The 27886-nt window shown below is 43.5% G+C and overlaps 1 protein-coding gene across 4 annotated transcripts; it reads left to right on the forward strand.

Annotated features, from left to right (window-relative positions):
• Positions 1 to 1563: 1563 nt before the first annotated feature.
• VPS33A (VPS33A core subunit of CORVET and HOPS complexes) lies at positions 1564 to 27817 on the forward strand. Of its 4 annotated transcripts, XM_049865897.1 has the most exons (14): positions 1564 to 1682; positions 4335 to 4400; positions 4832 to 4959; positions 6720 to 6906; positions 11689 to 11805; positions 12124 to 12298; positions 13444 to 13637; positions 15525 to 15651; positions 16800 to 16867; positions 17864 to 18001; positions 18097 to 18234; positions 19717 to 19854; positions 22659 to 22827; positions 23194 to 27817. In XM_049865897.1, exons 1-14 carry the CDS (start codon positions 1581 to 1583, stop codon positions 23373 to 23375), a joined length of 1929 nt encoding a protein of 642 aa, XP_049721854.1. In that variant the 5' UTR covers positions 1564 to 1580; the 3' UTR covers positions 23376 to 27817. The 4 variants fall into 4 exon arrangements, with proteins under 4 accessions (XP_049721854.1, XP_049721855.1, XP_049721856.1 ...); XM_049865898.1 differs by lacking the exon at positions 18097 to 18234 and having other exon boundaries at positions 23194 to 27814; XM_049865899.1 differs by lacking the exons at positions 22659 to 22827; positions 23194 to 27817 and having other exon boundaries at positions 18097 to 18284; positions 19594 to 19841.
• Positions 27818 to 27886: the final 69 nt, after the last annotated feature.

Consider the following 27886-nt stretch of genomic DNA (forward strand, 5'->3'; position numbering starts at 1 on the left):
ACCCTACGATAGTAGTTCTCAGGTTTGCTGTTGAACTTGGGGGACTGAGAAACTAAGGGTAAACAAGTGTGCAGTATTTATAGGTCAACTACAGCAGTACAGCAATGTCTTCCATGATCTATGAAAGCACCCCTGTTACCTGATCACCTTCTAGCAGCCTGGTGCTGTTTGAGGAGGAGGATTTATCATCCTAGTCTTATTTACACTCATTCATGCTTGAGATTTCAGTAGCTTTAGGCCTTTTACCTCTTCCAGTGAATTGTATATCGTTGAACACACGACATGGCCTGCTGTGTTTAACATTTATTCTCACAGACGGTGCTAGAATAATACACATTCTCAGCTGAGCAAGCCCCCACCACCACGTGTGAGAAGTTTGACACAGATTGAGAATCACTGTGAAAACCTGGTTGAGAACTAGGGTGTGGAACTAGTGTACGTGTGTGATTTATTTTTAAGTTATTTTAAAATCTAAATGGTTTTGATAGGATTAAGAAATTAAAAGTGGGTGTAAGTAGGTACTTAATTTTTTTTAATTTTTATACTCTTCATATATTTAAAGTATTAATTTTTGGTTTTTCCGCATCATCCCCAAATTCCATTCTGTGCTTACTCAAACTCCATGGTATTTAGCTGGTGGCGTAGTGGTTAAGTGCTACGGCTGCTAACCAAAGGGTCAGCAGTTCGAATCCGGCAGGTGCTCCTTGGAAACTCTATAGGGCAGTTCTACTCCGTCCTATAGGGTCGCTATGAGTCGGAATAGACTCCATGGCACTGGGTTTGGTTTTCTGGTTTTCTTCATAATAAGTATATAAAGAATATTGAGGGGAGCCACGCGATTAACGGGTACTCTTATCAGCCTAACGGCGATCGTTATCATTTATTGCGCTCTTAGGTGCCAGGCACCCTGCTCATAAATCTTTTAGGTGAATTACATGAAAGTCTACATCCCCTTTGATCCTCACAACAGCACATGAGGTAACATGCAAATTCTACTGATAAAGCAAGTGGTGGGACCCTAGATTCCAGCTCGGATAGTACAAGCGTAAATACCAGGACCCTGTAAAAACCAGGGCTAAAAACGGAAAAGGGACCCAAGATCCCCTCGGCCCCTGGATATTTTTGTAAAATCTTAGCCCACAAACTAAAAAAGCCTTCATGAATGCAAAGTGGAGGACCTTCTGATTGCTACACTGTAAACGATTTCAAGATTAGCCTCATTCCATTTTACAGGGCGTACCCTTGCTAAATAATAATAATAAATTTTTTTTTTTTTTTTTTTACCCTTGCTAAAAGGGAAGTTGCGATTTTTAATGGGGACGAGAGATCTAGTCTCCATCTTCAAATTTAATCCGACTACTCCTGGACTGACGGGGCATCTGAAGAGCCGGGAGGTAGAAGAACAAGCTGACGCCAGGGCCAGAGAAGGGATGAACAGAACCTGACCGGTTCCGGTTTCCGGGTTTGTCGTAGTCAGCGGCCCGGGTCACGTGGAAGGGCCGTCACGTGACTACCCCGCGGCCCTTGCATAAAACGAAAGCGGAAGTGGTTGGGCTGGACAAAAGGGGCGGCAGGGCAATATGGCGGCGCACCTGTCCTACGGGCGAGTGAACCTGAACGTTCTGCGCGAGGCGGTGCGTCGCGAGCTGCGCGAGTTCCTGGACAAGTGTGCTGGAAGCAAGGTGAGGGACGGTCCGGCCTGGCCTAGTCCGGTGCCTGACCGCCTGAGCTGCAGGTGTACCAGGTCGTCCCTGGGTAGGCGGCAGCGATGAGGCGGGGACAGGGGCCTGCCCGTGGGTCCTGGAACTTACAGCCCGTAGCTGGCGTGGCATCGCCGTTGTTTTGTGGCAGCAGAACAAAGCGCCGTGAGATTCCAGCTCTTAGTGAGCTCATTTACGAGAGGTGCGCTCCAGTCGCCGCGGGACAGAGCTGGTTGAGGCATGGAACAGATGGGTGTGCTCGGCCCAAGGATGTAGATGTAAATTCATTAGGACGAGCATCCGTGTCATTCCAAACCATACGTTCGAAAGTCTGAAGTACCAACATCTTACTACTTACTGCTCAGATTATGAAACAAGTTGTAGTTATTTGGGGTTTAAACCTGGCACTCCTAAAAAATAGTGTTGTTTCTCCTGTTAGATTTTTACTAGCATTCAGCTCACAAGGGTGTCAGAACCAGAAGACCAGGGACCTTATAGGATGTTTTCAAGCACTGTAATGACCTCTCTTCCTTCGGATTTATCGAGAGCTGGGGGAGACTCGGAAACCAGTCTTGGGGTGTTTAAAACACCAAAGAGGTAGAGTGGGTACTAAAAGCCATTGAGAGAAGAAGAAACGTAGACAGAGTCCTAGGAGCTCGGTTTAGGCTCATGAAATAGCACTGAAATTGTATTAAGATTATGAGATTGTATCCTTGTTGTGATACTGTACATACTAAAGCTTTTCAAAATGTTACCATTGGAGGAAACTGGGCAGAGTGTACAACGGATCTCTATTATTTATTTTTTACTGTGGTGAAAATACACATAACAAAACACTGTCAATTCAAGTCTCCACATGGACAATTCAGTGACATTGATTACATTTTTCATGTTACTCAAGCTTTATCACAACCCTTTTCTAAATTATTCCAGCACCTTTAACATAAACTCAATACTTCTTAAACAAAACTCCCCTTTTCCCCGCTTCTTCCCACGCTGGGTAACCACTAATAAACTTTGATTTTCATGTGTTTGTTTATTTTATATAAGTGAGATCGTACAGCCTCTGTCCTTTTGTGACCAACTTACTTCACTCAACGTAATGTTTCAAGGTTCATCCACGTTGTGTCATGCATTAGAACTTCATTTCTCTTTATTGCTGGGTAATATTCCATTGTATGGATAGACCACATTTTGTTTATCCATTTGTCTGTTGATGGACGTTTAGGTTGTTTCCACCTTTCGGCTTTTGTGAATAGTGCTACAGTGAACACTGGTGTGCAAGTTTCTGTTTGAATTCCTACTGTCAGTCCTTCCGGGTATATACCTAGCATTGGGATTGCTGGATCATAGAGTAGTTCTCTCTTCGACTTTTTGAGGAACCATCAAACTGTTCTCCACAGTGGCTGCACCATTTTACATTCCCGCCAACAATGGATGAGCGCTCCAGTTTCTCCACAACCTCACTGAAACCTGTTGTTTCCCGTTTTTGGTCCAAGCTAATCTAATGAGGGTGAGGTGATATCTTATTGAGGTTTTGATTTGCATCTTCCTAATGGCTAATGGGCAACCCTGGTGGCATGGTGGTCAGCAGTTCAAATCCGTCAGGCTTTCCTTGGAAACTCTATGGGGCAGTTCTGCTCTGTCCTATAAGGTTGCTATGAGTCAGAATTGACTCGACGGCAGTGGGCTTGGCTTTCTTTTTTTTTTTTTTGGTTTAATGGCTAATGATGTTGAGCATCTTTTCACGTACTTGTTGGCCATTTGGATATCCTTTTTAGTGAAATGCATAGTCAAGTTTTCTGCCATTTTTTGATTAAGTTGTTTGTCTTTTTGTTCTCTATTATTTCTTACAACAATCTTCTACAATTGTTTCAACAAAAATTTTAATTAAGACAAAAGAAATGATGGAGTTTAGCAAGAGGAATATCCATAGGAGCCCAGAGCATTGACCTGCATAGTAATCCTTACTCCCTTCCACACGTGTTATATGGCCTTGGATGTACTAACATTTCTGAGCCATTTTTATTACCTCTTCTGTGCTAACCAAAAGGTTGGTGATTCGAGTCCATCCAGAGTCACCTCAAAAGAAAGGCCTGATGACCTGCTTCCAAAAAATGAGCCACTGAAAACCCTGTGGAGCACAGTTCTAGTCGGCCACACGAGTCGCCATAAGTCAGAATCAATTCAACGGCATCTATTTTTTTTCAAATAAGATTTGTAATATCTATATCAGAGGTTTTAATTTTATATAATTGGATCATACGATATATATATAAAATACTACTTTGAACCATATGGAACGTGCCATGGTGATTTCATATGGTTCAGTCTAATCCTTAATACCATGACACATAGATACACAGCTATCTATAGTTTTATAGTTCCTTCTTTTTTTTCCAGGATAGCGACTAACTCTTAAGTTTCCTGTGATCAACAGTATCATCCCTTGCACCTGGTGGTATTTTTCTTTAGCCCCTTAGGATATTAATGTGGTCACAGAGCCAATTAAAATTTTTATTAATTCAGAGTTTGAAGCGAGTGTTAGTATTGTGTGCGACTGCTGTTTTCTGCTGATACTGTTGAAATTCCTGATATTAGCTATAATAAGAGAATCTTTCTCTCCTCCTTCAGGCAATAGTTTGGGATGAGTACCTAACAGGACCGTTTGGGCTGATTGCACAGTACTCGCTACTGAAGGTAAATGAGCTGTTTGGGGACTGTTGATTCATTAATTTCACAAGGATGATAGGGTTTTACATATCTTCCAAGTAACTGGCTTGCAATGAAAGCCACTGTTTGTTCCTTGTAAGCATTGATACTAAGGTGTTGTTAATACTTTGTGGATGATTCTGTAGGGAGCTTGATTCTCGCGGAATTGCTGGTGTTACATTACCTGATGATTACCCAGTATCTTTGATAGCTTATCCCCTGAGAGCCCTTTGAATGCGGATACAGTAGCAGTGGCTTTATCCTGATACTTGGTCCTTTACACATTGGGCTATGAGGGACCTAATTTGATGATAAAGTATTAATGTGCATTGGATTGTCTGGGAGTCTTTGTGTCTCAGTCTGGAAGTGAAAGGTACATTCCAGGTTTATGTTCACCTGTTGTGTCTCTGTTTCCCTAGGAACATGAAGTGGAAAAAATGTTCACACTTAAAGGAAGCCGTTTGCCGGCAGCTGATGTCAAGAACATTATTTTTTTTGTCAGACCCAGGCTAGAATTGATGGATATAATTGCAGAAAATGTGCTCAGGTATCTCCGAGCTTCTGTTTGGTTCCAGAAAGACTGGTCCTTCTGTTGCAAACCCTTCCCCACCACCCAGTGCACTGGAAGGTGACCTTTTGGAAAACTGGGCCAGGAATGGAAGAATGGAAGACAGGAGATGGTAGATCTGAGAAGTCCAAGCAGTTGGAGGGGGATCATCATATAACCCCATTCTTTTAGGACTTGTATCATTAGAAACCAGTTACCATTGAGGTGACTCATTGGCAGCCCCGTATGTGTAAGAGTAGAACTGCACTCCATAGGGTTTTCATGGCTGTGACCTTTTAGAAGTAGATTGTACGGTCTTTTTTCTGAGGCACCTCTGTGTGGGTTCAAATCACCAACTTTTTGGTTAGTAGCCAAGCACATAACCATTTGCACCACCCAGGTACTCTGACAGTAGAAAAGATGCTTGTTAAAAAAAAAAAAAAAAAAAACAAGCATGACATAGTTTATGAAGAAAATGTTCTACATCCTACTTTGGTGAGTAGCATCTGGGGTCTTAAAAGGTTGTGAGTGGCCATCTGAGATACTCCACTGGTCTCAACCTGTTGGGAACAAGGGAGAATAAAGAAAACCAAAGACACAAGAGAAAGACTAATAACTACAACTACCACAGCCTCCACCAGACTGAGCCTAGTATAACTAGATGGTGCCCAACTACCACCACCAACTACTATGACAGGGATCACAACAGAGGGTCCCAGACAGAGCTGGAGAAAAATGTAGAACAAAATGCTAACTCACAAAAAAAGACCAGACTTACTGGTTTGGCAGAGACTGGAGAAACCCCGAGAGTATGGCCTCCAGACAACCTTTTAGCTCAGTAATGAAGTCATTCCTGAGGTTCACCTTTCAGCCAAAGATTAGACAAGCCCATAAAACAAAATGAAACTAAAGGGACACACCAGCCCAGGGGCAAGGAGGAGAGGCAGGAGGGGACAGGAAAGCTGGTAATGGGGAACCCAAGGTCGAGAAGGGGAGACTGTTGACATGTCGTGGAGTTGGTAACCAGTGTCACAAAACATGTATACTAATTGTTTACTATGAAACTAGTTTGTTCTGTAAACCTTCACCCAAAATACAATAGTAAAAAATAAAGCAAGAAAACAAAAAAAAAAAAACAAGCAAACAAGCAAAAAACCTATAATCATTATTTTTTAATATGTCGAACATAGTGTGCTTGAATTTCATAAGCAAAATAAGCAAGGACTGATTAAAATTTAATGTAGCCTCCAATCTATAGAGGAAGTACTCACAGCCCAGATTGCACTCATGGTCCCATTGATTGATCTGGCCCCTAAAACTCCACAAGCTTGTGGGTTATTTGGGGAAATCCACTGTCCAGGAGAGTAGAAATGGGAGGACACGGTGACCTTGTGTTTTAACTTAGGGCTCCATGTTGCTATATTGGTTTGGCCAAAGAACCATTTGTTTTCAACAAGACACGGATAACCTGCCTCAACGAACCTGAGAGCTTTAATGTGTCATAAATAGTTTAAGAGAAAGCCAGAAGATGCATCACAAAACACTGGCTATGAATTAGTGCTGCTTTCCTGCCAGAAAAGCAAACCAACAAACATGACAGCAAGTGGAACCATAGGGTCCTGGCAGTCAGTGTGTTTATGTAACCAGCATTTGCTTAGTACCTGCTTATGCCAGGCAGAGGGTTAGGCCTGGGGGTAAAGTGAGCAAAATTGTCTCTGACTCTATGGAGCTCATAAGCTAATGTGTTCCTTCCTTTCTAGCGAAGACAGACGTGGCCCAGCGAGAGATTTCCATATTCTGTTTGTGCCACGCCGCAGCTTACTGTGTGAACAGCGGCTGAAGGATCTGGGTGTTTTGGGATCCTTTATTCACAGGGAGGAATATAGCCTCGATCTCATTCCCTTTGATGGGGATCTCTTGTCCATGGAATCGGAGAGTGCGTTCAAAGTAAGTTTGGCATTTCTTTTCAACATCAGACTTTAATTTTAGCCCAATCCATGAGTATGAAATAGTGTCACCACATTGCTGCCCTTTGTACTTCCATGATTTCGAGTGAAGCTCTGCCTCTCTTCACGTGTTGACGTTTAAGATTTTCTCTTCAGCAAATTGCTTGTCCATTTTCTTGCCCATATTTTTTTCCTTTTTAAGGAATTCCTTTTATATGCTGTTGTTAGGTGCCCTCGAGTAGATTTTGACTTATAATGGCTCCATGTGACAATGTAGAACTGCCCCAAAGGGTTTTCTTGGCTGCCAACAGAAAGGTTGGTGGTTCAAACCCGCCATCTGCTCTATGAGAGAAAGATGTTGGAGTTTGGTCCCATAAAGATTTACAGCCATGGAAACCCTACGGAGCAGTTCTACTCTGTCCTATAGGGTTGCTATGAGTAGGAATCGACTCGACAGCCATGGGTTTGGTTTTAATCTTTGCAGGAACAAATCAGATACAAGTTCCTAAAACAGACATGATTTGCAAATATTTTCTCTCATTCTGTGGGTTGTCGCTTCATTTTTCCTGATAGTCTCCTTGGAAGCACAAAAGTTTTTAATTCTGATATGTCCAATTTTTTTTTTTTTTTCAATTGTGCTTTTATTGTCATTTCTGAGAAACTTTTGCCTAATCCAAGGTTATAAAGGTTTACTGTTTTGTTTTTGTCTAAGAATTTACATTTAGGTCTCTGATCCATTTTGATTAATTTTTGTGTATGGTGTGAAGTAAGGGTCCAACTTCATTCTTTTACGTGTGGATGTCTGGTTTCCCAGCGCCATTTGTTGAGAAGGCTCTTTTCCTCATTGAATTTTCTTGGTACCCTTGTCAAAAATCAGTTAACCATGTATGGAAGGGTTTATTTCTGGATTCTCAATCCTAGTCCATTGATCTGTATAACTGTCCTTATGCCTATATCACATTGTCTTGATTACTGTATCTTTTTATTAAGTTTTAAAATTGCAGAGTGTGAGTTCTCCAACTTAAAGTATTTAAATGTATCAATTTGTTTTCTTTCAGCTTGTGCTTCTTGAATCTTAGTAAATCCTTCTCCACCCTGAAGGCATAGAAAATCTTATATTTTCTCTTAAAAGTTGTCAAGTTTTGCTTTTCATACTCAGGTCTTTCATCCAGCCTAATGGTGTGTTTGTGTGTGGAGTATGTTTGTGTGGTGTGATGTAAGGAGCTAATTTTTTCTCCATATAGATAGCTAGTTTTTCCAGCACTATTCTTTCCCCAGTGATTTTCTTTCCAGTATATACACCATATTTTTACGCAAATAATGCACGTATTATATGTTTTTTTCCAACAGCGATATATGCACGCAATATTAATTTTTTTTACAGCAACACATAAAAAAATTAGCATATGGCATTTATGAAAATACCTCGCAGGTGGGAGGGCACCGTTGGCAAAAAAAGTATCACATGGGTGTTATCTGAGTAAAAATACTGTACTTATTAACAAATGTGCATATCTCTGGCCTCCGGTTCTGAAAGATTTTTTACAAATGTAATTTTACATATTTGTTGTAGGTACCATCTTTATTTCAAGAAACACTGTCTCTTGTAAGAGTGTTACTTTGTCTTTAAAAAGAATAATTTAAAAATGGTTTGTAAAAGTACTCCACGCACATGGTAAGTTCTTGCAGTAGAAAGGGAGGGAGACCCCAGTCCTGTTCACCAGTTCCCTCCCAGAAGCAATGACAACTACCGACACACTTATTTTTTCAGAGATGCTTGGTGCAGGTACAGCACGTGTATATATGTACATAAAACCCTTCCCGCTTTTATGTCAATGGTTGTTACAGTTGGCTGCTGTCAAGTCGATTCCAACTCATGGCAGCCCGGTGTGAGGGAGTAGAACTATCCCATAAGGTTTTTCGGGCTGTAATCTTTACAGAAGTAAATCACCAGGTCCTTTTCTCTCGGCATCGCTGGCTGGTTTGAACCGTCAACCTTTTGGTTAGCAGTTGAGAGCTTAACCATTGCACCACCAGGGCTCCTTATACAAATGTTAGCACATGCTGTATGCTTTATTCTCTTAATACTATATCATATGAAAATGCTTCCTTATTCTCATTTAAGACTACATAGCACACCATTGTTGGGATGAACCCACCATACTTTATTAAACCAGCCCCCTTTGAAGGGCATTTCAGCGTTTCTAATCCTATATTGTTTGAAGCAGCGCTACCGTGATTAGCCTCACACGGAGATCACTTTGCACGTGAGCAAGTGTATCCATAGGCTGTTTTTCACTCTCCTTGTCCATTTACCTTTTGACTTTGCTAATGGTGGTTTTTGTTGTTGTTGTGTTTGTGTGTTTAGTGTAATCAAATTTATCAGTATTTCCTTTTTTGATTTGCGGTTTTGTGACACTGAACTTGCTGGCCTGGAACTCTCGAGATCCACTAGCATAGTATGTAACATTATTTGATACCTTTTCTTCCCCGATACGCTGTTACACTGATTGCCACCTTAAAAAAGTTGTTTTGGGGTTCCCACTGCCTAATAGTATAAGTGAGAGAGCTTCTCCACCATTCTTTTGTGTTCTGAGTTTTTGGTTTCCTTGTATTACATCTCATCCAATAATGTACAGATTTCTCCCCAGCATTTTCTATGAAGAATTTCAAACACAGAGAAGATGAAAGAATTATGCCATGAACATCCATATACCCACCGCTTAGATCCTGTAATTAACATTTTGCTCTGCTTGCTTGATCACACATCTTTCTATGACGGTGCACTTATATATAATTAATCCACATCTGTGTAATTAATGTGAATTGGTAACAGCAGAGGGAAACTTGTCCTGGCATGGTAAAACCTGTCCAGAGGAGAGACTTCCCTATTTATTTTACTCATCATTTGCAAAGAAATGCAGTGTTATTTTCTGTGGAGAATTTCAAGGCTTTAGCTTTGTACATTTGCTTAAGATTAAATTTAGAAATCAAGAATTTTGCCTGAATGGTAAAGCTAAGAGCTCTAACCTTATGTTAATTGCAACCCCAGTTTATGATGGAGTTGAGGCAATTTTACTTCTTCGTGTATTTTTTTTTTTAAATGAAAAATTTTGGGGGGTAAAAATATACCCAACAAAACATAACACCACTTCGGCAATTTCTTTGTGTACAATTCAGTGACACTGGTTACACTTTTCAAGTTGTGCCATCTTTCTCAACCTTTTCCCAATGATTTCACCATCACTGACACAAACTTACTGTCCCTCTAAGCTTCTCATCTATCCTTTTGAGTTCCTGTGGTCAATTAGATGACATAGATAATTCTTTAAAAAAGTATACTGCTTAATGCAGACATTCTTTTCTTATTAGGTAAACTATTACTTGGTTCAAAGATGACTTCAGGGGATAGTTTCGGTTCAAGGTTTCAAGACTTCTTCGGGGTAATAGTTCCAGGGGTGGGTTATTTGTGTGTTTTTAAATGATGGGCATAATGTCGTGTTTCTTGGTACCAGTCGGCACATCTGGACCTTGCTGTGCCTTCAGGGCATGAATGTGACCATCTCCGTCATCTTACTGTACAAAATGTGTATCTTAGTTATCTCGTGCTGCTGTAGGAGAAATACCACAAGTGGATGGCTTTAACAAACAGAAACGTATTCTTTCACAATTTAGGAGGCTAGAAGTCCGAATTCAGGGCACCACCTCTAGGGGAAGGTTTTCTGTCTCTCCGTCTGCCCTAGGGGAAGGTCTTTGTCTCCTTTCATCATCTGTAGGGCCAGTGTTCCTTGGAGATCTCCATGTGTCTTGGCATGGAGTCTTCCCCAGGGTGTAGGAGCTTCTTAGCATAGGGACCCCGGGTCCAAAGGATGCGCTCCACTCCTGGCTCTTCTTTCGTGGTGGTAATGAGGTCCCTCTCTCTGCTTGCTTCACTCTCCTTTTATCTCTTGTAAGATAAAAGGTGATGCAGGCCACTCCTCTTACATTGGGAAACTCCCCTTACACTGAATCAGGGCTGTGACCCAATTAAGGGTGTTACATCCCACCCTAATCCTCTTTAACATAGCCTGATCTTGCCTCATCAACCACAGGCAGAGATTAGGATTTACAATACGTAGGATGATTGCATCAGATCACAAAATGGAGGACAAGCACACAACACTGGAAATCATGGCCTAGCCAAGTTGATACTTATTTGGTGGGGAGGGTGGGGCACAATTCAATCCATGACAATGTGAAAATTAGGCTTCTGCTCAGCTGAATGTTCAATAGCAGTGCTCAGTATATTGGGGACCTCATTCGTATATATAAAATTCAGCATATGTAACATCCATTTCATCCTTTGTACAAGGTGTGGTTGTGTGGTTGAGTGATACGATGGAGTCAAAAATATAAGTGCATTTCCATGTTAGTGGATATTAGCATTTGTCCTACCCAAGTTTACACTCACCACCATGAATGAGAGACCCCATTCCCCAAAGTAAGTCTTTATTAATCAGTGTTTTAGTCAAAAGCTGATGAACTGAGCTGGCATAATGGGTGAGCACCTTCCTCTGAGAGTCCCCAGCTCTGAGTTCCCCAGAGTCCCCAGCTCTGCTCCAGGAGAGTCGATGGCTCCCCGCACTGCACCTGACTGCAGAGCTGTGTCTTAGACAAACAGCTGTGTAAATGGATTCGAGGCCCAGCTTCCCACCTCCCAGCGCTGGGAGCCGAGGCAGGCCCCTTGCAGGCACCAGGCATTGGCTATCCACTGACCTGTGGGTAACCTGCCTTTCCTCTGCAGGAGTGCTACCTGGAGAGTGACCAGACGAGCCTCTACCACGCGGCAAAGGGGCTGATGACCCTGCAGGCCCTGTACGGGACCATCCCCCAGATCTTCGGGAAGGGGGAGTGTGCACGGGTGAGAAGGACAGGCATCTTCTGGGGGTCAAGGAAGGGCCCCTTGTCCCCCAGAAGGGGGAGGGAGTGGGAAACCATTTATGAACCAACACCTGATTTTATGGCTTGTTGGGAAATGGTGGCTGCCCTTGGCTAGAGTGTAAGTGTTGGGATGGGTGACCAGCAGCAAATGCTTTCCAGTCACTGTTTATTCCTTGTCAGTCATTCCACGGCTTTTCTCCTTTTTTTTACTTTTTGAATTGTCTTTCTGTTTTTAGCCGAATCTTAAAATCTGCTAGTTCCCAGGAGGGCCCCACCTGATCCAATGTTTTGTTTCCAGCAAGTGGCCAATATGATGATCAGGATGAAGAGAGAGTTTACAGGAAGCCAAAATTCAATATTTCCTGTGTTTGATAATCTCTTGTTGCTCGATCGAAATGTGGACTTATTGACACCTCTGGCTACTCAGCTTACGTACGAAGGGCTCATTGACGAAATTTATGGCATTCAGAACAGTAAGTAAAAAACCAAACCAAACCCATTGCCGTCGAGTCAATTCCAACTCATAGCAACCCTATAGGACAGGGTAGAGCTGCCCCATAGGGTTTCCAAGGAGCGGCTGGTGGATTCGAACAGCTGACCTTTTGATTAGCAGCCAAGCTCTTAACCACTGCGCCACCAGGGCTCCGTTTTTATGTTGCATACTTAAGCATTATTTAAAGATTGATTTTCTAATGATGATTTCAAAGTATAGGTTAATAGAAATGCTTTAAAAAGCAATTTGGCAACACACAGAACTTTTCTGACTCTTGGTTGCTAGACCTTTATGAGGTATGTGATTTGCCAGTATTTTCTCTCATTCTATGGATTCTTTCCCCTGTCTTGATACAGTGTCCTTTGAAGCACAAACGTTTTTAATTTTGATGAATCCAATTTATTTCTTTCTTTTGTGAAAACAAAAAGTTTAATTAAAAAAAAACACCCACGCAGGCTTCATGTGATGTACTTTGGTGTTTTCCATTCTATTTTTGCTGTCGTTTTTGTTCTGTTTTATTTGTAATGTTGACTGCAACCCACCAGATTCATTTCATGGTCCCTTAACCAGACATGGCCGACAGTTTGAAAATCACTGGAGGGCAGTGGGGAGACCTTTGTAGTTCTTTGAGTGGAAAAGTGACCCAGTCCCTGAGTAAGTTTAGGAATTGGGCATTGCTGAGTGATCTATACAAGTGCCTCATGAGAAAATAGTTTTTGTTGTTGTTAGCTGCCATCCAGTTGACCTCCACCTCAGGTGACCTCATGCACAACAGAATTAAATGTTGCCCAGTTCTGGGCTATCTCCATGATCAGTTGCAAATCTGGCCCTTGTGATCCGTAGGGTTTTTGTTGGCTGAGGTTCCGGAAGCAGACTGCCAGGCTTTTCTTCCTACATAAGAAAATTAGAATAATGATACTAATATTACGCAGGCATTGCATTCTATACTTCGACTATGGGAAAATCAAAAGCTCGGTGCCATACACAGTATTTTGTTTTGTTTCTAGCCCATCTGAGATTCACTTCTGAGCTGGCCAGTTCTGCTCTGTGCCTGCCTGGGCCTTTTCTTGATTAGTTCTCCCAGTAATCACACGCAGAACTTTTTTCCCTCCCACTGTCGTTCAGGTTATGTGAAGTTACCTCCGGAGAAATTCACACCAAAGAAGCAGGGTGATAGCGGTAAGGATCTTCCCACCGAAGCCAAGAAGCTGCAGCTGAATTCTGCAGAGGAACTCTACGCCGAGATCCGAGATAAAAACTTCAACGCAGTGGGCTCCGTGCTGAGCAAGAAGGCAAAGGTCATCTCAGCAGCCTTTGAGGTGAGACACGGGGTGGTCGTCAAGGTGGGACTGCCCACCCTGCGAGGAAAACGAGAGCCCCACAGCGTACAGGCAGGAAGTGGGACTTCAGTGTAGCCGCCCCTTTCCCATCTTACCAAACCAAGCCAGTTGCTGTTGCACCCGCTCCAACCTATGGCGACCTCATGTGTGTCGGAGTAGAACTGAGCCCTAGAGGGTTTTCAATAAAGTGGTCTTCATGGAAGCAGATCACCAGGGCTTTCTTCTGTGGGTTCGAAACACTAACCTTTAGGTTAGCAGTGAAGCACAGGCCTTTTGCATCACCCAGGAACCTTTCTCATCCTGTATTTGTCCACCATCAAGTCAATTCCACCTCATAATGACCCTAGACAACACAGTAGAACTCCCGCATACGGTTTTCTAGGCTGAAATCTTCTTAGGAGCAGATCACTAGCTCTTCTCCCGCAGAGCGGTTGGTGGGTTTGAACCACTGACCTTGCACTTAGCAATCAAGAGCTTAACCATTGCACCACCAGGGCTCCTTTTCTCATCCTAAGTAATTGCAAATTCAGTTACTGGAGGCTGCAAGGTTTTCTTTTCAAACTTTTTCCTAGAGCAATGACAAAAAAGTGTGTTAAGTTTTTCTCCCCCGCCCCCTTTTTTAAAAAAGTATTTGCTGTTTACAAGCTTTCATCATAAATTTTTGTTTTGCCTCCCTTTAAACTATTTCCTGCCTCACTGCAGAGGAAGCCAGCTGTGCTGTAAATAAACTGTCCTCTGTAACAGACTTTGCCATTCAGTGTGAAAGCACCAAGTTTAGACAGCATGACCGTGGCCGGGAACCCTGCTGCTGCGGCCGGTGATAATGAGCTTGAAATCCCCAGCAGGACAGCTTTTACATTCGTGTCTTCATTATCACCTCCCCGCCTCTTCCTGCCTGTTCATGGACTGTATTCCTGGGGGAGCTCATTTCTGAAACGAGGGAATTCAATACCGTGGTAAACTCTGCATATCTCATCTTTGGAAGGAAACAGAGGGAGGTTTTGAAAACTTAACTTTCTGCTGAGTATGTACTTCACAATTTTACCTTTCTTGGGAATCACATTCATTGATTAATGTTGCCTGTTTCTGAAGTTACTTTTGGCTTAACTCATCAAATTTTGCAATAAGAAAAAAATGTTTTCTCATCACTCAGCGAGGTTCACTTTGTTTACAGACAGTAGTTAAAGCTTTCGATGCAGCAGCGAGACTGGATTTGTGTGTTACAGAGAAAGAAACTTTCTGCTGTTCCGTGATCCCCTCTTACAGTATTGTTTTCTTTTTAGTTTTTTTATTGAGAAGTTTTCTTTATTTACCTATTACTGTCCTTCACCAAAGGAGCCCTGGTGGCACAGTGGTTACATGCTTGGCTGCTAACCAAAAGGTTGGCAGTTGGAACCCACCAGCCGCTCCCCGGGAGAAAGTTGCGGCTCTCTGCTTCCGTAAAGATTTACAGCCTTGGAAACCCTATGGGCAGCTTCTCCTCTGACTGATAGGGTCGCTGTGAGTCAGAAGCTGCTGGACTGCAACGGGTTTGGTTTTGATCGGCCCTCCATAAATACTCAGATGGCCACAAGGTATACTGATCACAAGATACGAGCTGGTGGCTAGGAAAGGAAAGTTGGCCTCAGGCTTTGCTCTCTGAAACACAGTGTGGTAGACCAGCTCTCTACTTTTAGGGATATGCTTATTTTGACTTTTTTCTGTGTAATGTTGGAACTGGATTTGGCCTGATTTATTAGTATTCCATTCTTCTTTTCACCTTAACATACATGAAATGTACACATTCCCTGAACAATAGAAATAGCCAGGCACTCTGAAATAAAATCTCTTTGCTACTTGACGGTTCTGCTGTTTTATCCCTTTCAGGAGAGGCACAACGCGAAAACTGTCGGGGAGATTAAGCAGTTTGTTTCACAGTTGCCCCACATGCAGGCAGCAAGGGGCTCCCTGGCAAACCACACCTCGATCGCAGAGTTAATCAAAGATGTGACCAGTGAGTATCCCCCGGAGTGGTTCTCTCCTTCCGGGGTTGGACATACAGTGTCCAGCACCTCGCGCGTGGGCACCGTGACGCCGCCTTGGGAAAGCGTGTTCCATCTCAGTAAGGTATATCATTCTTAGCGGTAACGAAATACACACACGTTCGTAGTTTAAGAAGTTGCATTTTGAGTTACCTCAGTCTCTTCGTTATTAAAATAATTTAACCGTATGGCAAAGTACTTGGAACGTAGATCAGAAAATTCATCCGTAAGTCTACCACCATAATACGGTGTGGTTACTTTACTTACTCTAGCTTTTTTTCTTTTTTTTTTTTCGTTGTTAAAGCCAGGCGCTGTGGAGTTGACTCTGACTGCTGACGCCCCCGTGTGTGTCAGAGTAGAACTCTGCCCCTAAGGTTCCCCAGGCCCCATGAGATTGTCAGTGGCCGACTTTTCTGAAGTAGATCACCACACCTTTCTTCTGGGGCACCTGTGGGTGGACTTGAACCTCCAGCCTTAACAGCCAGGATGTTCCCTGTTTACACCACCCAGGGTGCGATGCGATGTTTCTGGGTTGTTTGGGGATTTTTTTCCATTTGACACCTTTTTGCAGAATTGTTACAGAGAACATGTGTTGAGTTTTTGGAAGGAGCTCGGAATGTATATGCGAAACCAGATGCCAGCTCGTTAAAACAGGAGACTGTAAGAGCTGAGGAGACCGTTCAGGGCCCAGTTCTGTGAGGTGTACTTTACATCTTAGCTGGAGCACAGTGTGGGGAACTCAGTCCTCGGGTTGCACATGAATAGAAGGAGAAATTGAGACGAGATTGAATCTGATGACAGAAATGAAATGCTCTTGGGAAATGAGCTTGCACTAATACTGAGGCTCATTTTGCCAATTTCTGAGACCTGACAGCACGGCAGAGGGCTATAGCCATTGGCCGTACCTGAACGTCACCTAGGAGTTCAGGGCTTATGGGCTGTTCACGCTTCCTGGAAAATTCTCTGCAGGTGATGGTTTGAACTTTTGCTTGCTTGCTTTTCTGCATGTTTTGTTTCTGAATCACATTCTTGTGTATAATAGTGTATGAATAAGCACCCCACTCAGGTAAATCCACATTGATTTAATGTCTAACTTGCAAATTTGCTAATTGGATTTTAGCTTCTGAAGACTTCTTTGATAAGTTAACAGTGGAGCAAGAGTTTATGTCTGGAATAGACACCGATAAGGTATGTGAACGGTAGAGCTGTTACAACAAATAACACTGGTTTAGCAAATGTAAGATTGTAACCCAAAGCAGTTGCTTTGGTTCCCGTGCCTTGCCTAAATATTTTTCAGAGCAAATATAAAATGTGAAAATAGAGACTTTTATCAAGTAACAAGTATATATATAACTTATGTCGGAATCGACTCAATGGCACTGGCACTGGGTATGTATAGGTATAATATAACTTTCTGCAAGGTAATTCCTGTGATAGCACAGAGACAGGAGCCAGCCCTGATACCAAAGATCTTTAAGGACTATAATAGATTAATTCAGGTATTTGCTTGTTGAGAGAGTTTGTCATATAACCCTTTGAAACTCTAATAATACATTTAAAATCATTAAATTTATAAAAATTCCCAACTTCTGAAAAAAAGCCCTGTAACTTTATGTTAGAGAAATTGCTGAGATTATTAGAATATGCTGGGTCACCCAAGCCCAGAACATGTGGGAGCCGTTCGGGAGGTTTCCCATAGAGACAGACATGTCGGGGCAGCCACTGGCTTGCCTCGCTGGCCGCATGCTCCTGTGGCCTGGCCCGATTGCTGGTGTGTTTGTGTGGGGGGATCGAGACTAGGGGGTAGGCTGGAGGAGCTCCCTGTTCAGGACGGGGTTGTTGTTGTTGTGTGCCATCACTTCAATTGACGTGATTCATAGTGGCCCCATGTGACAGGGTAGAACCGCCCCACAGGGCTTTCTAGGCTGTAATCTTCACGGGAGCAGATCGCCAGGTCTTTTCTCCAGCGGAGCTGCTGGGTGAGTTTGAACTGCCCACCTTTCTGTCCGTAGCGAAGCGCTTAACCCTTGTATCACCAGCACCAGAGCTCAGAAAATGAAAAAAGCATGAGCCATTTTCCCACACGTGGCCTTCATTTGACTTTGAAAAATAATAGTAACTATAAAGTGTTGCCTTTCAGTCCCCAAACCAGACACTTAGCACAAGTCTATTCTTTGTTTCTAGGTCAACAATTACATTGAGGATTGTATTGCCCAAAAGCACCCCTTGATCAAGGTATTGAGGCTCGTTTGCCTCCAGTCCGTGTGTAACAGTGGACTCAAACAGAAAGTTTTGGACTATTACAAAAGAGAAATTCTCCAGGTCAGTATATTTTCAAATTACTAATTTGCCAAGGAGGACACATCTTTTTGCTTGTTTTCTTTTCCTTTTTAATACCTGCCTCTCTCCCACCCCAGGTAACCACTAATGTACTTTGGTCTCGATGCTTTTGCCTCTTCTGGATATTTCATACAAGTGGGATCATACAACGTGTGTCTTTTTTTGTCTGCCTTCTTCTGCACGGCGTAATATTTTCAAGGTTCATCCGTGTCATGGCATGTATCACAACTTCACTTCTCTTCATGGCTGAGAAGTATTCCATTCTGTGGGTACACTGCATTGTGTTCATCCCTTCATCTGTTGATGGACATTTAGGTTGTTCCTACCTTTTGGCTATTGTAAAAAGTGGTGCCATGGAGGACATCTTTTTTAAAAGTACTTCACGAAGCTACTGTTTTGATATATTGTTACTGCCGTCATTTTAGTCTTTAAACACCTGGAGGAATTGTTCTTGGAATTTATCCTTGTTGACTGTGTCTCTCATTCTGTGTAATGATAACAGTAGCTAATGTTTACTGAGCTTTCTGTCTGTGTCAGGCTCTGTGGGAAGGAGCTGTAGGGGTATCGCATTTATTTCGTCCTCACAGCTCTCCTGTACTTAGGTGCTGGTGTGATCCCTGTTTCATGGATGAAAACACTGAGGCCAGGGTAGTTATATAATGTGCCCACGGTCACCCTGCTAGTAAGGGGTAGCGCCAGGGGTAAAATCCAGGTAGTTTGGGATTAGCACTTAGCCAGATGCTAGGCGAGAGAAAAAGAGAACTTTTTGCAAATTTGGAAAAAAAATGGAAATGATAGTGTAACCTGTCTCAGGGGTTGTATGAGAGTTTCTGAGTTAATGTGTGTAAAGTGCTTAGAGCAGTATCCAGGACACAGATGGTGTTATATATACAGGTGGTGGCTATTGTCATGTACCTTATCTTCTGTTATTTCTTAACAGAAATAAAATTCTATTCTACATCAGAGCACGAAAACCTGTTGCTGTCCAGTCCATTCCTACTGATAGTAACCCTACGAGACAGAGTAGAGCTGCCCCATAGAGTTTCCAAGGAGCGCCTGGTGGATTTGAACTGCCGACCTTTTGGTCAGCAGCCGTAGCACTTAACCACTATGCCACCAGGGTTTCCATCTACTCTACATAGCGTTCTGTAATTACTTTCCTCTTGCCCTTAAGACTATATCCGGAAGATTTTTCTTAGCAGGATGCATAAATCTGCCTCATTCTTTTTTTATGATTATGTCCCATATATGACTATAATATAACTTACTTGGAGCTATGGTGGTCCATTGTAAGAGCTCTGCTGCTAACCAAAAGGTCGGCAGTTCGATTCCACCAGCTGCTCCTCAGAAACCCGATGGGACAGTTCTACTGAGTCCTATAGAGTTGCTATGACTTGGAATCAACTCAATGGCAACAGGAAGATTTACTTGATGTTCACTCATGTTGGTTCCATAAATTCTGATTTAAATGACATTTTAAAGTCTCTTTGAATCGCTGAGCTGGATTAATTGTAACGGGCAAGCAATTTTTACATAACTTTCGCCCTTCTTCTTGTCCCCTGTGCCCATCACAGCCATTGCCTGGACTTTGGCAACCTGCCCTGGAGAAAAAACCAAATGGATTTGTTGGAAGTGCTCTTTATAGAAAATAGCGGAAACCCTCTTCCTGATCTGACATCAAGGCCATTGTCTTGCAGACCTACGGCTATGAACACATATTGACCTTGTACAACCTAGAGAAGGCGGGACTGCTGAGACCACAGACGGGGGGCAGGAACAACTACCCGACTATTCGGAAAACGTTACGGCTCTGGATGGATGATGTTAATGAACAAGTAAGACACTCTCCACCCCTTCAACTCAGTTTAATTACTGATTAATGGTTTTATATGACAACATAAAGGAGCCCTGGTGGCTCAGTAGTCAAGCACTTGGCTGCTAACCGAATGGTTGGTGGGTCAAACCCACCAGCCACTCCTCTCAAAAAAGATTTCAGCCTAGAAAACCCTACGGGGCAGTTCTACTCTGTTCTGTAGGGTCGCTATGAGTTGGAATCAGCCAAACGACACAACCTCAATGACAAAATAGGGCCAGACCCTAGGAGGTGCAAACGGTTAAGCATTCTACTACTGGCTGAAAGGTTGGCAGCTCAAACTAGAGGTGCCTTGGAAGACAGAGCTGGCGATCTGTTTCTAAAAGGTCACAGCCTCAAAACTGCAATGGAGCAGCCGTACTCTCCACACTGGGCCTTACTTTCTATAGATAATTTCTGATGTTTTTGGAAAAGCGTTGTCTTCGTGTGTTGTTTCCGGCAGGAAGCAGACGGCGCCTTCAGACTGGGTAGTTTGAGGAGAGTTCAATAAAGATGTGGGCAGGGGTGGGGAGCCTAGAAGTCGTAGTTCCGGGGGGAGGCCTTACCACCTGAAGGCAAGGAGCCTGTTCAGGAGCCTGGAGAGAAGAGCTATGTGTGAGGCCATCTCTTCAGATGAGGGACACAGGTAGCTTCTATCGATGTCTCAGGGAGAAAAACAGGGCTATAGAAACCTGGCCCTCATGCTGCTACCCACCCTCCAGTTTCCCTCTGGGGCCTTCCACTGGCCAAACCCAAACTGAGGCACAGGACCATGATGGAATAGAGCCTTCAGGTCTGCCCCCTGGGCACAGGGCACTGTGGAGAAGGGCAGGAGTGTCGGGCGGGGCGAGGGGGGAGGGAGCAGGCAGGGCTTCCCGCCTGTGTGGTAAAAAGTCAAGTATGTTTCCTTCCACATCTTAGCCGTTTTGCCCCAGAGGCAAACCTTGTAATCAGTTTCTCTTCTGTCCTCCTAGAAGGGTTCTCTGTATATACAAACATTTGACACTATGTGGCTGTACTTCCGCCACACCCCCCCACCTGCCTTTTTTACACAAATGGTATCTATTCTGTACCGTTGGTCTCCATAGTAGGGCACACGTAGCTTTACATTTATTGTCTGTTTTAATCTTTCTAAAGTTATTTTTGAATTCTTTTTTTAGTATTTCATAGAGGACTTTATTAGGCTTTTTCTTGCAACAAAAGCTCGTAACTGAACAATGTCCTCTACCGGTAGCAAAAATGGATTTTTCTCCCCAATGGGAAAATGTTGGTTAGCTGCCATCGAGGTGGCCCCTGACTTACAGTGATCCCATGTACGGCAGACCAAACACTGCCCAGTCCTGTACCATCCCCGTGATGGGTTGTGGATCGTACCGTTGTGCTCCGCAGGGTTTTTGTTGGCTGATTCTGGAAATAGGTCACCAGGACTTCATTTCTGTGTCGTATAATGTACATGATAGTAGAGCTCTCCTCACTGTGCCAGTCTTCCATCTGACCTTCCTGTCCCCACCACTGAATACCGCATCTCCCGGACCCTTCTGGGATACCACACTCTTTTCACTTGCTTCATAGTGGTCTGTTTTGAGGATGTACCTATTTTATTTTTTTGTATGTATTTTGTGATGTAACAGATTCCTCTTGAAGGAAATTCAGGTTGTTTCAAGTCTTTTGCTGTTACGTATAGTGTTGCAGTTCATATGTTTGTGCTTTGGTCTCCAAGCACCTCTGTAGGATAAATACCTAAAAGTAGAATTACTGGGTTCAAAGGTTATGTGCATTGTTACTCAGCTAGAGAATGCCAGCTTACCCTCTAAGAAGTTTCCTGTAGTTTATACGTCCCATAATACCTGATAGATCCTGGGTGGTGTAAACAGTTAGCACACTCAGCTGCTAACCTAAAGTTGGAAGTTCAAGTCTACCCAGAGGCACCTTGGAAGAAAGGCCTGGTGATCGGTTTCTGAAAAATCAGTCATCGAAAACCCTGTGGAGCACAGTTCTACTCCAGCACACAGGGTCATCATGAGTTGGAATCAACTTCTATGGCTTCTATAACAGAAAAAGCACAAGGCTTTAACAAAGAGAAGTTTATTCTCTCATAAATTCAGGGTGTCAGCTCCAGGGGAGGGCTTTCTCCCTCTGTTGGCTCTGAAGGACGGCCCTTGTCATCGATCTTCCCCTGGTCTAGGAGCTTCTCAGGCACAGGGACCCCGGGTCCAAAGGACACGCGCTGCTTTCTTAGTGATATGAGGTTCCCCTACCTACTCTCTCTGCTCGTTTCTCTTTTTTATATCTTAAAAGAGATTGGCTTAAGACATTATCTAATTTTGTAGATCTCATCAACACAACTGCCGGAAATCCATCTCATTAACATCATAGTAATACGATTTACAACACACACAGGAAATCACATCAGATGACAAAATGGTGGAAATCACACAATGCTGGGAATCATGGCCTAGTCAAATTGGTACACATTTTGGGGACACAATTCAATCCTCGACAAATGGCAGCTGTTTTTTTTGTTGTTGGTTTTTAATATGTGATACTTTGATACTTTTTGCCAAACCAAGTAACAATTTTTCATCTTCAGAACCTGGAAAAACTTCAGGTGGCTTTTATTGGCCACTAAAAATCAAGCCCAGCTGGGGTGGATTAGAGGAGGACATTGGGGGTCTGTGTTTCTACCTTTCAAAGCCAAACCAAATGATTTTAGCGTACGCAAAAGGCCGCGATGAGGTGGCGCTGTGTCCCTTTATCCCAGGCCTTCGTCCTCTCCTTATGTGACAGAATCCCACGGACATATCCTACGTGTACAGCGGCTATGCCCCTCTCAGCGTGCGGCTGGCCCAGCTGCTCTCCCGGCCCGGCTGGCGGAGCATCGAGGAGGTGCTCCGCATCCTCCCAGGACCCCACTTTGAGGAGCGGCAGCCACTGCCCACTGGACTGCAAAAGAAACGTGAGTCTCGCCGGGATCTGCAGATAAGGCTGGCTTGCATATCTTAGGCAGTTGCTTTGTAGAATACATTTGTAAAGCTCTTAGGAGTCCTAGGCCAGTATACCTCTTCTGTTACGTGCCTGTGTGTATTGTGAGCACTCGAACCGTATCACTCCCCCAGGAGTAGCAGCTTTCAGCCTCTGGGTTGAGGATTTCAGTAGTTAGAAGACACAGGAGATCGACTGAGTTTCCAGTGAAATGATGTCTGCCCCAAGACGCTTCTTTTTATTGGTTTTTTTTTTTTAATGAAAAGATTTTTTAAGAAGTGGGAAGAAAATCACCAACCATAAACGATGTTGAAATCTGAAAGGTTTCCTTCCATTTCAGGTCAACCAGGAGAAAACCGAGTCACTCTGATCTTTTTCCTCGGGGGTGTGACCTATGCGGAAATTGCCGCTCTGCGGTTTCTCTCCCAGCTGGAGGATGGAGGGACCGAGTATGTAATCGCCACCACGAAACTAATGAATGGAACCAGTTGGGTAGAGTCGCTAATGGAAAAGCCCATCTAGAGTGTTCCAAGCAGACTTAACAAGTGAGCTGCAGAATAAGCCAGCGCTTTGAAGAAGTTGCTGAAAGGAAGTGAAGCAAGCCACATGGGAGAAAAACGGAAGAATACAGAGTTTACTTTGGGGTCAGCTTCTTAAATTATACTGCTATTTTCTCCTTTCTGTTTCTCTTTTCTGTTCCTAATATTTTGGAGAAAGAAGCATAGAGGAGACTCAAGTTGGGTAGAAGAAGCACCAGTTTTGAATTTTCTTAATTCAGGACCCTCATTAGAAGTCTCTGGAAATGCATTGAGGACAGCGGGGATATAGCCCACAGGGCCACGTAAGTTGGGCCAGTTCTTAAGACGGCAAGGACTGAGGCACTAAGAATGAAAATAGATGTGAAAAGTCTCACCCCCGATAAAGAGTGCTGTATTTCTACAAGGTATGTCTTACTCAACGACAATAACAGGTGTCCCTGGGGCTAGGGCTAATGTTATCATTGGGCTGAGATCCTTTTTCTTCCCTGCAGAGCTATGGGACTTTATATTTCGTGTCTCCAGTCTCTGTCTTACCTGCTCTTTAAGGCAAGTTTTGTTTTCTCTTGCTTCTTATGAAGCAAGAGTTTTGGGGGAGCTTTTCTAATAAAAACAAAGTTTGTGATCTCATAAGGTAAATCTGTGTAGTTCCATACCTGTTAAAGGTGTTTTACATTGAAACCAAAAACCAAACCAAACTCATTGCCATCGAGTCATTCCAACTCATAGCAACCCTATAGGACAGAGTAGAACTGCCCCCACAGGGTTTACAAGGTTGTAGATCTTTGCAGGAGCAGACTGCCACAGCTTTCCCCCTCAGAGCAGCTGGTGGGTTAGAACTGCTGACCTGTCAGTTAGCAGCTGAGCACTAACCACTGCACCACCAGGGCTCTTTCATTGGGGAGCTACTTTCTGGTAATTTAACCATTCAAAGACTGTTAGCGCACACATTATCAACTTGAAGCAGTTTCTGTGGTAGGTGCCTCTGTTGAGGTTTCAGTATCCCTCTCTGCCTGTCGTGGGTCCCAGCCCCCAGCCAGGCCCACTTCGGGCAGCAGTGACTCTTGCTTCTTCGGCTTCTTGACGTTCTGTCTCTGTGGTAATTGCCCACATGGGCTTCTCTAGCAGTCTGCGGCCGTTCATACTCAACTTCATGGATCTGTTTTGCTTGAAAACACCCAGCTCTGTTTTAGTCCCTAGTAACCTTGGCCCCCCAGCACAGCTAGCCAATGATCTTGGTATCCAGTGCCACTGTTAGGCTGTGGCGGAGAGGAGCAGGGTGTTGATCAAGAAGTTGGAGATGTGTGCATCTTCCCTGTCTGCCTTCTATCCCGCATCCCATTGTCGGGAGCAGTCAAGGGTCCTTCCCTAGGTCTCCAGCTAAATTAGTGCTGGGCAAGGGACTGAGGTTCCCCGCTTTGCTAGGAGACCAAGTCAGTGTCCTTTCTTAGGTGCAGTTCCTCTTATTAATTAGTAACCACTAGTTTTTTTTCCTCAGTGGATTTCTGTTGGGTACAGAAAGGTGCAGGGCTGGGCAATGTTTTGTTCTGTTGTACACAAGGTCACTGTGTGTGAGAACATACTCGACGGTATACCTAACAACAACATTGTGTTACGTGTGAAACAGAAATCCTGTTATTTAAAAATCTCTTTAGCAGGTCTCTGGGCTGCATAAGTGATTTGCACTCAACTACTAACCTAAAGGTTGGCAGTTTGAACCCTCCAGTGGCACTGTGGAAGAAAGGCCTGACAACCCGCTTCCATAAAGATTATAGCCAAAAAATCCTATGAAGCAATTCTGCTCTGTAATGCATGGGGTTGCCATGAGTTGGAATGGACTTGACAGCAATGAGTTTTAATATATGAATGAAGAGTGGAAGAGGTAATATTTAAAAGCTTTGTCTCTCATGGAATTAATTTGCTTGCTTGACATTCAATATTTGAAAATGTCTTAAAGAAAACTATTCCTGTTATAGAAAATCCTTTCTCTGGTACTTGTTATCCCAGGGAGATTAGTTTATACCTTCCAGCCCCAGCAGTTGTCAGCCACAGCTGCCTTAGAGAATGAAATCCAACTTTTTCTTCAATGTTTTTGGCTCCTGGGATTCAGTTCAAGTCTGGTCAAGTCTCCTTGGCTGGGGCTTTTGTCCTGTGAACAGACATGCAGTTGTAGTCTCATGTGTCTGCATTCACTTGTGACTCTATGCTTGCTTGCTCAGAGCATAGCAAGGTCAGCTCGTAAAAATGGGTTCAGCAGAAGACTTGAAAACATCAATTGCTTGGTTGGTATGCAAACAGAAACCTTTGGATAATTAAACATTACACTCCATTGTGTAAGTTCATTTAATACTTGAAGCGCTCTTTGTCTCGGGAGTATACTCTTACTGAGAGAGGATATGTGAATGGTATATTTATTCTTGGAGAAGGCGGATTGTTTACATCTTGTCTGGCCTTTTGTCTGGTTGGGTAGACAGTTCTACTATACCCACAGTCCCCTTAATAAAGATGTCTACATGGACAATGTTTTGTGTCTTACTATATCGTTTGAAATTTTAGCCAACAGAGAATAAGTATCTGAACTGTAGTTTTAACTGGGTTAAAAGCAAGAGAGTAATGGTTAAAAGAGGAAGGATTGAAAACAGCACATTAACTGGTGGCGAGCTTGGTGTCTTCCTCTTCCTTTCTAGCCCTGTCCTCACTGGAAGTATGATTAATATGACCTGCTGGCCTGTCTCCTGTTGTTCTTGATTGTGCATTAAAGATAAGCCTGTTACCAGGAGGATGCATTTGTATTCAGCAGAGCTGCATAGAAGAAGAAAATACTTTTTTAAAAAATACCGAAATGAACTGGGTGTCTAAAGCAGACAGGAAGAGGTGCTGTGATAAAGACGGCAAGGCAGAGAAATGTAGAAGTCATGTAGACCATCTTCTTCAGACTGTGAATGACGCTCGGAGCCTGATATATTCAGTCAGGGCATTTATTTCCTAGGGCTGCCATAACAAATTACCACAAACTGGGTGGCTTAAAACAGAAATTTATTCTCTCATACTTTTGGAGGCTACAGTTGTTATATGTCGTTGAGTCAATTCCAACTCATAGCGACCCTGTAGGACAGAGTAGAACAGTTCCGTAGGGTTTCCAAGGCTGTAACCTTTACAGGAGCAGATCGCCAGGCCTTTTCTCCCTCGGAGCCACTGGTGGGTTCAAACTGCCAACCTTTCGGTTTGCAGCTGAATGCTTTAACCGTTGTACCACCAGATCTCTTTGGGGGCAAGTCTGAAATCAAGGTGTTGGTAGGGTGGTTTCTACTGGAGACTCTGAGGAATAATCTGTGTCATGCGTCTCTCTTAGCTTCAGGTCATTGCCAGCAATCCTCAGCGTCCCTGGACTTACACGTGTATAACTGCAGTCTCTGCCTCCATCATTACGTGGTGTTCTCCTCTGAGCCTTCTTCACGTGCGTTCTCTCTGTGTCTTATAAGGACACCAGTGGTTGGACTTAGGGCCCACCCTAATCTAGTGTCTTAACTGGAACCCAACTTAACTTACATCTGCAAAGACCCTATTTCCAAATAAGGTTGCATTCACAGATATTAGGGTTAGGGCTTTAACATGTATTTTGTGGGACACAATTCAACCTCCGACAGCATAGCTTAAAGATGATGTAGAAAATAGAGGATACCTTTTTGTCAGGCAACAATCGATGAAAAAAGCAGTAATGGAAAATTTCTCTGATCCTCTTACTTCAAAATGGATTCATTTGAACTTCACGCCACATAGTGTAGTTTCAGTTACTCCGCTGTTACAGAATGACCCAGACTGGGTGGTGACTAGAGGCTGCAAAGGCTAGAACCCATACCTGCCTTGGGATACACATTTGAAGGGTACAAGAGTGAAGAGGGCACAGAATCAGGCCTATTGTAACAGGTGTTTTTTCTTTGTTAGCTGTGGAGTCGGATGAGGTATAAAGGTATACAGCTCATCCTCACTTTCTTCCCTGTGACTGCAGGACACAGAGGCCCCTTGGATGACCGGTTCTCTAGGGGAGCAATTACTCCAGCAGGCTTCCTGAGCAGCTGGGTAATGCTCTGCTCCTGTTTTCAGCCAGGCTGCGGCTGAGGCAGTGATTTGATAATGAGAGAGCCTGATCGGATTAGGGAGCCATTTGCTTCTGGATGATGATGTTGATAAAAGGGTTGATGTCCACGCTGCCTGCTTTTTTAAAGGGTCAGAAAAGTATTCTTTAACTATTACAAAAAGCAAAATAGCCAGAAGCAGCATAAAGTTTGTGCTTTCTTTCCGTTGTTACATCTGTGAAACAGGCTTTTTGTTTGCTGAAATCTTGACTGGCACCACTTGCCTCCTATTTGGAGAAGGTGAAGTAGGTATATTGGGAAGATGCTTGTATCATGAGTCTCTGAACTGCTAAACTGTACAAATTAGACTCAAGCACTCTGGAGCTTGTGGCTCTCACACGCATGCTCGCTGTTGCAGGCT

Source organism: Elephas maximus, chromosome 22 (genome assembly GCF_024166365.1).
Source record: "Elephas maximus indicus isolate mEleMax1 chromosome 22, mEleMax1 primary haplotype, whole genome shotgun sequence".
NCBI classification, from domain to species: domain Eukaryota; kingdom Metazoa; phylum Chordata; class Mammalia; order Proboscidea; family Elephantidae; genus Elephas; species Elephas maximus.